This window comes from Lactuca saligna, chromosome 2 (assembly GCF_052625555.1).
Source record: "Lactuca saligna cultivar CGN05327 chromosome 2, ASM5262555v1, whole genome shotgun sequence".
Lineage (NCBI taxonomy): Eukaryota > Viridiplantae > Streptophyta > Magnoliopsida > Asterales > Asteraceae > Lactuca > Lactuca saligna.
Window position 1 is genome coordinate 143,630,486 of NC_136418.1, and position 13,803 is coordinate 143,644,288.

Below are 13,803 nucleotides of genomic sequence, written 5' to 3' on the forward strand. Positions count from 1 at the left end.
TAACATGAACCCATAGAGTATCCCCTTACCATATTTAAACAAAAGAGCTCTACTAAACACATAAACACTTCCCACTACTAAGTTGCCTTCTTCTTTACTAGAAATTACTTCCTTCCACTTAATCCATGTAAGCTTCTTTCACCTAACTTGCCCTGCAAAAAAAATCAAATTCTGAAATATTCAGATAGTCGATGATTATTTTAAGGACACAAATAATGTTCACAAAAAATCTACCAATGCTTCCACGGATTGATTCTTTAAATTGATTCATCCCCCACATATAAAAGTTTATCTTTCCAATTAAAAAGTCTAATTTTGAACTTATCCACAATGTCTTTCCAACTATTAATTATCAACATATTCAAACCTGTTAACAAACGATTTTCCCAAAAATCACCAAGATACATCCCACTAACATATAATACAAAATAAGTAAAGAGCTATGATTGTGGGCCAAATATACATGGGACCCACTATTAATAAATATAATGATAAAATTCAATACACAACTATATATACGACTAACATGCCCCTACAGTCAGAATGGGAGGTCTTGAACGGGCGTCTAGACTAGATCTGAAGTCGAGTAACAGTGTGGAAGGTAGCCCTTTTGTGAATATTTCAGCATACTGAGACGAAGATGGGACATGAAGAACTCAAATATGACCCATAACGACTTTGTATTGCACAAAATTAATATCGATCTCTATAAACTGAACCGGATTAGTGGACAAGTAAGCATCACTAATGTTATCACAATACACAAGCGTAGCGGAAAGCGGTGGATAGAGAAGCTCACGTAATAGATTGCATAACCAGGACGTCTCAACAACCGCATTGGCGATGCCCCAATATTTAGCATCAACACTAGACCTAGATATCGTACCCTGTTGTTTTGAGGACCATGAGAGAAGATTCGGCCGAAAAAAATACACAGTAACTAGAGGTGGAATGATGGGTCCAGGAGAACATAGCCCAATCAGCATCGAAGTAGGCTATCAGACCCCCAGAGGGGGATGCAAATAACTATAGGCCATGATCAAGAGTACCATGAAGATATCACAAGATTCAATTGAGAGCAGTGAAAAGTAGGGATGGCAAAAAAAACCGAACCCGACGGGGAAACCCGAAACCCGATCATTTCGGATCGGGTAACGGGTCATTATCGGGTTTTTTATCGGGTTCGGGGCAGGGAGTGGGTTATCCTCGCCCCGACTCGCCCCGCCCCGATTATATATATATATATATATATATATATATATATATATATATATATATATATATATATATATATATATATATATATGTTCAAAAATTTTTGCTGTTAATTGTACACGTTCAAATATAAAATACTTATCGTGGACAATTTTTTTAGTTATTAACAATCTGGTGTTAATGTTCATTTTTATGTGTTTTGACGTATTAAACAAAACTTAAATCAAATAATTTTTTATATAACGTCCAGTTTATTTTATTAAAGTGATGCATCATGTTTTTAATTTAAAAGAGTTGCTAGAACATGTGTATTTTATAAGACATTGGGGTACCCTAAAAGAGAATAAAGATTTCGTTATTAGTTGTTGTAAACCCGATAAGATACCCGAAACCCGAAGGGGAAACCCGAAACCCAATGGGGTGCCCCGATAAGATACCCGAAAGTTATCGGGGTGGGTTTGGGAATCCATGCCCCGCCCCGAACCCGCCCCATTGCCATTCCTAGTGAAAAGAGGATCTTTAGGATCATTCATGCAAAGGAAAACTTTTTGGATAACATATGGGATATCGGGACTAGTAAAAGTGAGATATTGAAGGGCCCTTGCTAGACTTCTGTAGAGAGTCGGGCCACAAATAGGTGGACCAATGCCATTAAATTTGGCAGATGTATTGGCAGAATTGTGAGTTGGTTGAAATTTACCATTTTAGCCTGATCTAGTATCTTTGTAGCATACTTTAGTTGAGATAAAAACTTGTCATGATTGTATCTAGTATCTGTAATACCATGAAAATAGTTCAGAGTGTCTAAGTAATTCATGGAAAACTCTTAACGAAGAATGGTGATGACATACTAAAGAAGACTGGTAAAGGAAGCTGTCAGAACAATATCATCCACATAAAGTAATAAATATGCAATCTAATCACCCTGTCTATAAATGAATATAGATGAACTAGACATACTGTTGGTGAACCCAAAACCTGTAATAAACTGAGCAAACCGATGATACCAGGCTTTAGAAGCCTATTTGATTCCATATATGGACTTATGGAGTAAGCAAACATGATTTGTAAATTTATGGTCACGAAATCCTAGTGGTTGATGCATGTATACGGTCTCCTGGAGACATCTATGGAGAAAAGCATTCTTCACATCCAGCTGGTGAACCAGCCAGTGGTGTGAAATAGCCAACCCGATAACAATCTGGATTGTAGCCGGTTTGACAACCGAGCTGAAAGTCTCATCACAATCCATGTTGGGTCGTTGACTATGACCGTTGGCAACAAGACGTTCCTTATACTGAGCTAATGATCCATCTACATTATGTTTCTTTTTAAACAACCAAATACAATTAACAACATCAGCAGTCGAGGACCGAGGCACAAGTATCTAAGTCCGATTAGAAATAAGAGCATTAAATTCTTCAGTCATAGCATTAAACCAATTTGGATCATGAAAGGCTTGATAGTAGTTTTCGGAAATAAGAAAAAATGATAAATCGGTGTGAAGGTTTAATTTATAAACGGGCTTGTAGATGTCGTGTCGAGCACAAGTCTCTATATGATGGGTGCGAGATGAGGTAGAGGGAAAAGATTGATTATTTTGAGGTGGATTAGGGGATAATGGGTGGGGGGGATTTAACTGAGAGATAGACGTGTCAGAGTTGGAAGAGTGCGACCGAGAGGAAGAAGGGCTGTTGGCGACAACAGTGGTAGTGGATAGGCTGGCGGAGGAGGTGACAACGAGAGTAAAGTCACTGTTAGGGTTGCTGTCATTGATGGGAGTCGTGGGGTTAGTCTCGAGAATTGTAGAAGAAGGTTGAGATGGATGGGTTGGATCATTCAAGTAGTTTCTTTGATTTTCGATGTTATGAAATCCATAATCAGGAGCCTTATTTAGAGTTAAGGAACCGAAAGGAAAGACGGATTCATCAAAGGTAACATGAAAGGAAATGATTATTTCTTTAGTATGGAGGTTAAGGCAACGATATCCTTTGTGATTGGAAGGGTATCCAAGGAAGATACAAGGAACATAGTGGGGTTACAATTTGTTGATATTGTTGAGGTGGGGGTAGCAAAAAGAACTGAAAACATGAAGGTGTGTATAGGATGGGAGTTTGTTAAAGAGTTTGTGAAAAGGGGTGTTAAGTTTGAGAGTGGTAGAAGGAAGAATATTTAGGAGGTGGACATCCATAAGAAGGGATTCTACCCAATATGTGGGTGGAAGATGGGCTTCGAATAAGAGGGTTCAAATAGTGTTGTTTAGAGCACGAAGGATACGTTCTGATTTTCCATTTTGTTGTTCTAATTTTCCATTTTGTTGAGATGTGTATGGATAAGAAAAACACATGTGAATACCATTTAAGGCACAAAGATGGTGGAATTATGTGTTATCAAATTCTTTCCCATTGTCGCATTAAAAAATTTGAATTTCAGTTTTGAATTAGTTTTTGACATATACACGAAAGTGAAGAAACTTAGAAAAAACATCAGATTTATTTCGTAATGGATATACCCATACAAAGAGAGAATATTTATCAAGAAATATGACATAATATTTGATTCCACAATGACTAATTAATGGTTAAGTCCAAAAATCAGAATGAATAACTTGAAAATGAGAGCTAACATTAGTTTGCGACAAATCAAAAGATAAACGGACATGTTTGCCAAGTTGACAAGCATGACATAAGACATCAGGGTCTTTTTTAATACACGGAATGAAATTTTTAGATAATAAATGCTTGGAGACTTGGGAGTCGGGATAATCAAGTCGTTGATGCCAAGTGGATGAACTAACAGTCAAAAACACTTGAGGGAATTGTTTGGTAAAAGGCTAAAGGTTACCTGTGCTGTCACATCTGATGATAATTTGTTTGGTAAGGTAGTATTTCACAGAAAACCAAATTCATCAATTCAACAGTGTATATTGTCACAGCTAAATTTGCGAACAAAAATAAGGTTTTTAATAATTTGAAGAGTAATGAGGACATTTTTAAGAAGTAACATACGAAAAGGATGTTGACTAAGGGGAGTGTTACCGACATGGGTAACGTGAATATGTGATCCATCACCAACTACAACTGAAAAATTATTACAATTATTCTAACGGATTTGAGAATACCAGCGTAAGGTGTGCAGTCTCCCCGATATCCATGTACCAATATGCATTTCCAGGCTCTTGAAGGTTCATGGTACTAAAAGCTTGAGGGAGAGCTGTGGGTTGATCAGCAAAAAAATTGGGCCAACTGCCAATTAAATGGTTGCTGGTGTCAAGGTTCAGCAAATAGAGCCTCTTGGGCCAATTGTTAAGTAGGCCAAGGAAACTGCTGTTGAGAGTGGGCTTGAGGCGAATTGGGCCATCATGCTTACTGCGGAGAAGGGAGCAGCCCAACTGCTTGTTGTTCGGTAGGAGTAAAGCCCAACTGGGGGCTAGGTTAGAGGTGCACAAAAAAAAATTGGTCCACGATCCGAACCGGTATGAAGCGATCCGATTCAAGAACCGAACTACCGGTTTGCACAATTTCAATATTTTAGTCATTGAACCGGTTTAGAACCAGTTTAGTACCGAGTGAACCAGTTTGTCACCGGTTTAGAATCGATTGAATCGGTTTAGAACCGATGTAAACCGGTTTAGATTGGTTCGATCGATTTTTTTTTTAAATTTAGGAACCGGTTTGAACTGAACCGGTTTCGCTATACATGAATCGGAACTGAACCGGTTTAAAAAACCGGTTCGGTTTGAAAAAAAAAACCGTTTGTACATCTGTAGGTTTGCTGCTGCGCTCGGAAAATACAACACACAATGAAGACCAAGATGCAGTAAGGCATAAGGCGTAACAACCAATAATGTCCGCTAAATGTTCCACCTCATTGAAATTCAATCAATTCCCATATATCAACTTTTAATTAAGTTTGTTTTCAGGCCTGATGCATGGTAATGATTTTTTTTTTCTTTTTGTTGAACAGCAAGAAGATAACCATTTTAATTAATAGAGGCTACCAAGAGGCTAGAGATTACATATAAAAATAATAATCCGAAAGAGGTTACACACCAATTATCCCAACCCAAGCTTTTCCACTTGTTTCCCCTTCCAAAAAAAGGGATGAAACTTGACCAAGCATACCTTATCCATATCATATCCGTTTGAAACGCAGGGTGTCCACAATTTCATGAGAAATCCTATATTGCTTACATATATCTTAAAACCACAATATATCGGTTGTTTGGTATAAAACATACATATCTATATAATTGAAATTGTCCATGTGATGCTTAGTTTACAAGAGTCCATCCCATTTCAACATTGGTACCCAATTAGTAATTAAATAACGAGAAACAAACCTCCATCAGAAAACATATACATGAAAAACACCAAATGTTTATTATTATTATTATCATTTATATATGACATCTCTTATCCATTTCATCGAAATCCGGAAACAAACAACGAAAGGAAGAGAAAAAGGAAAATTTCAAGGAAAAGAATTACAAAAACCTAAACATTCAAATGAACCCGATTCGAGTCAATCCAAAGTTTTGGTGCTTAGAGAACGCCTGGGGGCTTGGAGACAATGAAACTGATACACTGCACTTGACGAACGTTGTCGAATCCGATAACACGGATGAAGGCGTTGGGGTACTCCTTCTTGCACTCTCCAACCTCCTTCATGACCTGAGCTGAGTCAGTGCACCCGAACATAGGCAACTTCCACATTGTCCAGTATCTTCCATCATAGTATCCGGGGGAATGGTGGTGCTCACGGTAAACGAAACCATGCTATACCACAAATATAAATACTCACTTTAGATGATGTTTTGTTTCTATTAATCAATTATTAATAAAAGGTGATTAAAAGAAATAAACCTCCAACTCGAATTCCAAGCAAGGAACCCACTTGTTGCGGATAAGGTAGTCGATTTCCTTAGACAATGCCTCGTCGGACAATGGTGGTAGGTATGAAAGAGTCTCGTACTTCTTCAACCCAATTGGTGGCCACACCTGTACGTATTATATATATATAAAACATTAATGTAAACTGATTTGATACGAATGTTTGTAATCAAAGTTTGACATTAAAATTATGGTTGATCGATCATACCTTCATGCATTGTACTCTTCCACCGTTGCTGGGTAGGGAGGAAAAGTCATTGTTAGCCTTCTTGGTAACTGGGAAAGCTACGTTAGACTTGAGGCCGGTGAATGGAGCTGCCAAGCTAGCTTGGGTGGAGGTGGTCCGGTTGACGGTGGCGATGGCTGAGGAGGAGATGGAGGCCATTTGAATAGTTAGGAATGGATTCAAGAATCCAGTGAGTGATTTTAGTCTCCATTGATGTATAGGTATATATAGTACTGTTTGCCATCTAACGGACAAAAGGAAATCTATCTTGATTCTAACGTACTGGTAGCCATTGGATCATGTGGCTGATGACCTTACATGCTTATGTCCACATAAAGGTTTTGAAAGGATGTGATGCCTTATCATAAACCAACCATGATTATTTGACACGTGGCAGGGTGCTGCAAAACCTTATCTCTTCTTCTATATACGTTATGGGTCTTTTTTGGAAAAAAAATTGTCGTACCCTCCTTTCCCATCTGGGCTTCGGTGCTGTAAATCTACAGAAAATGTTGAGAACATGAACCGTTTTTAGACTACTGGGCTGAATCTTTGTGGGTGTTAGTGTATGTGCAATGTACCCAATGGAATTTCAGAAGGAATAACGTGATTTTATTTTATTTTTTGGTTTGGATTCTGACCTGCTGATAATAAAATTATTCTGGTAGATAATGAGCCAGGAAAACTTGAAAAACTATCTTAGAAATAAATATAAAAATACGACTACCTACAAGTTAATATTAATTAATTAAAATTTTATAACGAAATTCAAAATTATTAATCGATTATTTTAAATAAATTATTAATTAAAAGATACTTTTTAGTTAAATAAAATTATAATCGTTGATTTAAAAAAAATAAGTGAAGTTATATCACCTTATAACATGTATTAATTTTAATTTTAAGTTTATTAATTTAATATAATTAAAGTGGAAATTTAAAATTTGAAATTTAAAATGAAGAACTAATAGATTGACAACTAACACAATATTAATTAGGATGCCTAATAGTATGACACATAACAAAAATAAAATAAACATATTATTTCATTAGAATAACGAGATAGGGAGAAGTTAGAAATAGGATATATGAAACAACATTAGATGGTAATTAAATTCTAGATTTTTTCTGATAAATCATGAAGATTTTATATCATAATATTTCGAATACTAATTCCATGTTTACACAAAATTTATCTGGGATAAATTATCATATACATTTTCGATTTAGGTACAAAATGAAAGCAAAATAATTGTGAGTATCTAAAGTGTTTCAATTCGAGAGAGTCCAAAATCTAAAATCATACTTTTATCTATACTCACAAAATGGATAAGATTGACCAAAACGGTTTTCGAAGTTATAAACGGTTATTAGAAAGTTGTAACTATTTTCTGGAAAGTCAACAGTAGGCATATTAGTTGTATTGATGTTTGATGATCAACAACCTTTGCTGCTCTAATAGAAGAAACTCGGGTCATCAACCTTCACCACTTGACTACTTCAAAAGTCAAAGCTTTTTGTGTAAGAACCCTCGTTAGGGTCTAATTGAAAACCCTTTTAGGGAAACCCCTTTCAATTTAAAAATCTAAATTTGTTCGGAGTTAGGTTTGAGGAAGTAAAATAGTCCCAAATCATAAACAGTTTATCAAAGTTGCTAACAATGAAAGTATCAAAAACATTTGTTAACGTTCACCATGCAAGTTGTGGTTTTCTCAAATTCTAAGACACGGTCTTCTATCTCTTATCTCTATCATCAACCTAAGCATATGTTATAAGAAGTTAGACAATGGACTTGCCTAGAGAGAATACCCAAGGTGGATTCATTTTGTGTAAGAAGATAGCAATCCAACTTACTCGAATTGGCCTTCGAAATATATATTTTTTTAACTTAAAAATCACATCCAATGGATGTAGAAGTTATATAAACCAATGCTTATCAAAACCAATTCAAACATAGTTGGCTTTATATAATTTCCAAAACCATTTAAACATCACTTTAAAATAAGTTGAATTTTAATGTCCCAAATCAAGTTTAGTTAACCAAAACAAATAAGTTGGGATTAAATGACCAAAATCAACTCGAAGGATATGACCCATAATTCAACTTTCAAAATAATCAACAATTTTATACTAACGTTGGTTATTTATCCAAATCAAAGCTCAACTTAACACAAAACGGGATAAAAAAAAGTAAAAGCATTTGTGTTATGCAACATGCAACTATCCCCAACTCAAGTTTCTATCAAGAAGTCCAATCTCACAAGTTTCATGGTTAGGGATTTAGTATGAAGGAGCGTATTCCAAACACGACTAATGGGGAGGATGTAAAATGGAGCGTCGAATAAGCATCTTCCAAGTCTGATTCAAGTGAGGGAAAGTTGTAACACTCGTTTCCTGGTATGGTTCTTCTGAATTTAATTTAATTTATTAAGTGTTAGGATTTTTGCTTAGGCTACGACGTGGTGATGGAATAACCACAACGTGGCAGGCCAGTTCCATAAAATGTGCATTCGTGAACCACTGCCATGTGGGAAGAAATTGGCCATGACGTGGTAGTGGTGTAACGTTTAGTCCAAGTATTATTCATTTTTCAATATTTTGAGGATTTTAGCTAGAACTCGACGAGTTGGGGAGCTCCAACTCGTCGTGTAGGAATCTTTTTGGTCCTGGAGTTTAAGGATCCAACTCGACGAGTTGAAGGCTAAAGATGAAACCCTGATTTTAGGGTGTTGCACCCTACATAAAGGACTTAAACCCTTTTGGTTAGCCTCCCTACCAACCTCCTTTGTCTATAGAAACCCTAGTTTCGTATTCCATCTTGCATCTTGAGTGCGGTGAGCTTAAAGGAGTGGTTTTGGTGATTCTTGAAAGGAGCTTAAAGGTGGGAAGAATCTAGCTTGATGGAGGGGCTTTAGATCCAGAAACTCTTCTTCAAGGGCAACATCTTTGAGGTATAAAGTCGACACTTGTCATGTATTCATCTAGATCTCCTTATTTGAATTTTAAGCATGATTTTAGGGTTTTGGTTGAGTTGTTTATGAAGATGTGGATTCTAGGGGTTGTTAAGCTAGATTTAAACCCTTCATGATATCTCTTGGCTTAAATTTGCAAACATTATTGGTCCTTATGTCCCATTCATGCAATATGTCCATTATGAAGTCATAAATGAGCTTTTGAAGGTATTTCTAGCATGCATGGACATAAAGTTAATAACTTTAAGTATTTTGCCTACCTTGGGACATCAAATCTATGTTTTGGAACATTGGAGTGAGTGTTTAAGGGCTTAATGGGTCAAGACCCTCTTAAAAGGACCTAGGGTTTAAGTTTGAAGCTTTATGGATGGTCCTTGAGGCTAAAGTTTGAAACTTTACCCTTCTAGACCTCATTTTGAAAGGGAAATAAGGTTTGGAGTCTTTAGATTCAAAGGAAATGGCTTAACGCATTAAGAAGTTGGTTTTATGGCTAACTTGGCGAGTTTATGAGAAAACTTGACAAGTTGGTGGGAGTTTTCACGATCCATCCATTCAATAAGGGAGCTCGACGAGTTGATAGCCAAACTCGATGAGTAGAGTCAACCCATAATGTTGACCTTGACTTTGACTTTGACTAATGTTGACCGTTAGGGTTTGAAGTATTGAGTTGAATCTAAGGAGTTATTTATGTGTAGGGATTGAGTAGAGAAGATAATCGGAACCGTGGACTAATCAGCTACTATCAGTATTTGAGTTGAGTCTTCTCACCATACTCATGGGTCAAATGCACCAAGGCAGGCCTATTAATGGATATAATATGTTTGTATTGAATGGGATATGGTATGTTATTTGATTTATTAATGGTTTTATGTGAAGACCATAAGGGGAGCCCATGACATTTGTCAAGACCATGGGGGGAGCCCATGGCGTGAGGATATAAGACCATGGGGGTAGCCCATGTCATTCCATTGAAGACCATGGAGTCCATGGCAATTTGTATGTATATGTATGAGCATGACATTATGCGATTATATGATTGGTTTGATTGGGAAACTCACTAAGCTTATTCTTACAATTTATTTATATGTTTGAAGTACTTCTATTGGTAAGGGAAAGGGCCTGACTTGATGACGATACATGGATTTTCCGATGTTTTCACATTTAGCTCTTTGTACTATGAATTTTAAAAATAACATGGATATGTATTGGGATTTATATATTTACTATGGTTGATATGATTTTGTGTAGGGACCTTTCTGGCCAATGGCTTGTCGGCCCATGTTCTCTTTGATTCGAGGGCTACTAGATCGTTCGTATCCCTTGCGCTCAACAAGAAGTTTTGGGATGCTCCGGGGACCTTGTATTCCCCACTTGAGGTGGAGATTGCGGATGACCGCACCGTGAGTGCTGTGAGGGTTTATCGGAGGAGCGTTCTGGATGTGTTTAGGGAGAAGTTTTCTATCAATTTGGTTATGATTCCTTTGTGGGGATTGAAGGTGATCATTAGGATGGATTGGTTGGGGCCCAATGGGGCCATGATAGACTGTGAGCGTCATCTAGGGAGAGTTCGAACCATAAGTGGGGGAGAAATGATTATTCATGGAGAGAAAGCCGCGCATGGTCCAACTCTCTGTTCGGTTGCGAGGGCTAGGAGGCTTCTTCAGCACGGTTGTTTTGGGTTCTTAGCTTATGTTTCAGACAAGAGGGTTGAGGCCATGCCAGATTTGAGCAGTGTTTCGGATGTGCGAGAGTTTCCCGATGTATTTCCTGAGGAGTTTCCAGGGATACCTCTAGAGAGGCAAGTGGAGTTCCGTATTGCTTTAATTCCTGGTGCGGCTCTAATAGCCAAGGCACCGTATTGTCTAGCTCCACCCAAGATGCAAGATTTATTTATGCAACTTCAGGAGCTGCTAGATTGAGGATTTATTCATCCGAGAAGTTCCCCGTGGGGAGCACCGATTCTGTTTTTGAAAAAGAAGGATGGGTCATACAGGATGTGTATCGATTATCGTGAACTGAACAAGCTAACGGTGAAGAACCATTATCCACTTTCGAGGATTGATAATTTATTCGATCAGCTCCAAGGTGCATCTCGGTTTTCCAAGATTGATCTTCGATCGGGGTATTACCATATGAGGATTCGGGATGAGGATATACTGAAGACAACCTTTAGATCTCATTATGGTCATTATGACTTCGTGGTGATTCCATTTGGGCTCACCAATGCTCCAACGACATTCATGGATCTCATGAATCGAGTTTGTAGACTGATGATGGATCGGTCCGTGATCGTCTTCATTGATGATATTTTGGTCTATTCTAAGACCAAGGAGTAGCACGAGCAGCATTTGAGGGAGGTATTGGAGACCTTGAGGATAAAGAGGCTATATGACAAATTCTCCAAATGTGATTTTTGGTTGCGTGAGGTGCAGTTTTTAGGGCACATCATCAATCAGGAGGGTATTTTGGTCGATCCAGCCAAAATCAAGGCGATAATGCATTGGGAGGTTGCGAAGAAAGCATCGAAGATCCAGAGTTTCTTGGGTCTTGCAAGGTACTATCAGAGATTCATTCAGGATTTCTACAAGATTGTCGTACCCTTGACTCGATTGAATAAGAAGAGTGTGACCTTGCGGTAGGGTCCAGATCAACAGTTGACATTCAAGACCTTGAGGAAGAGATTATGTGAGGCCCCGATTTTAACACTACCCAATGGTTTGGACGAATTTGTAGCGTATTGTGATGCTTCTATTTTGGGATTAGGAGAGGTTATGTTGCAAAGGAGGCATGTGATTGCTTATGCTTTGAAGCAGTTGATGCCTCATGAGGCGAATTACGCCACTCATAACTTGTATGGCGTCCGATGCACCATTTTTACTGATCATAAGAGTCTTAAGTATTTAATGGATCAATAGAATTTGAACATGCGACAAAGGAGATAACTCAATGTAGTAAAAGATTATTATTGTGAGATTTTGTACCATCCCGGGAAGGCTACTGTGGTGGCCGATGCCTTGATCCATAAGGCGGCGAGTGCTCCGATCTGAGATGTTTGCCTGAGGATGACAGTGATTTCCCCTCTATTGGATATGATCAAGGAGGATCAGGTTGAAGGACTAAAGAAGTAGAAGTGGAATGCAGAGCAGATTCGAGGGCAAATTTCACTTTTTATTCAAGACGGTCGGGGTCTATTGACCCAGTGCGGCAGAGTTTGGTTACCGGCTTTCGGGGGTGTGAGACAAAAGATCTTGGAGGACGCACATAAATCCAAGTTTTCTATCCACCGGGGGCCACGAAGATCTATTGAGACTTGAGATTGTGTTATTGGTGGCCCTGCATGAAGCTGGAGATTGTATGGTTTGATGAGCAGTGTTTAACCTGCAGGAAGGTCAAAGCCAAGCATCAGAGGCCCCACGACAAGATGCAGCCGCTAGTTATTCCTATGTGGAAATGGGAAGAGATCTATGGATTTTATCATGAAGTTACCAAGAGTGCTCATTTTATTCCGATCTCCAAGAGTATCTCCGTTGAGAAGTTAGCATATATTTATGTGCGGGAAGTGGTCGTTAGACATGGGTTGCCAATGTCATGATCCTTTCACCTCTAGGTTTTTGAGGAAGTTCCATTAGGAGTTGGGAACTCAGTTGCATTTTAGCACTGCTTATCACCCCCAGACTAACGGTCAAAGGGAGCAGACGATTCAGACACTCGACGATATGCTTCGGTCATGTGTATTGGATTTCGGAGGGAATTAGGATACTTACCTTCCACTAGCAGAGTTCTTATACAACAATAGTTATCATGCTAATATTGAGCGACCCCCGTTGGAGGCGCTTTATGGTCAAAGATGTAGGACTCTAGTTTGTTGGGGGGGAGGTCAGACATCGAGTTATAGGGAGTATCAAAGTGGTACTTAAGACAACCGAGTTGATTCAGCAGGTTCGCGACCGACTCCATACAATGCAGAGCATGATGGGTTTTGACATTCTAACACTCCTAAGGTGTGCATGCAACCCTAAATACCTTGGATCTATGTTTTCTCTATTATACATGCAAACTTGAACTTTCCAAGGTATTACCCTAACTAGCATGCTAAACTTTTAGAAATATGTGTTCACCAGTGATATTTGAACTAAGCGTTCACTAGATGTTTTGAACTATGTGTTCACCAGGGATATTTGAACTAAGTGTTCATTAGGTGTTTTTGAACTAGGTGTTCATTAATTAATGTGAACTGCATGTTCACCAGAGGTAATCTAAGAACCTTGGCTTTGTGCCAATTCCTTAGGGCAATCCTTAGGAAAGAATGGGAGAAGGGTAATCGGTTCTTAGGGTAAATCTTTAAGAGATAAATGAAGATAATTTGGGTGGGTAATTGGATTGATTGTTTGATAAGTGAATATAATAATTATATTATTGTGGGTTGAAAACCCTATATGCTCACTAGGCTCCCAAGCCTGACCCTCTCAGTTTTCTTTGTATTACAGGTTATGGCACG

At 38.2% G+C, this 13,803-nt stretch overlaps 1 protein-coding gene across 1 annotated transcript; it reads right to left on the reverse strand.

Annotated features, from left to right (window-relative positions):
* Positions 1 to 5,574: 5,574 nt before the first annotated feature.
* Positions 5,575 to 6,549, reverse strand: LOC145031909 (ribulose bisphosphate carboxylase small subunit, chloroplastic). The gene is made up of 3 exons (XM_078980563.1): positions 6,316 to 6,549; positions 6,081 to 6,215; positions 5,575 to 5,993 (listed from the first exon to the last, which is right to left on the reverse strand). Exons 1-3 carry the CDS (start codon positions 6,490 to 6,492, stop codon positions 5,760 to 5,762), a joined length of 546 nt encoding a protein of 181 aa, XP_078836689.1. The 5' UTR covers positions 6,493 to 6,549; the 3' UTR covers positions 5,575 to 5,759.
* Positions 6,550 to 13,803: the final 7,254 nt, after the last annotated feature.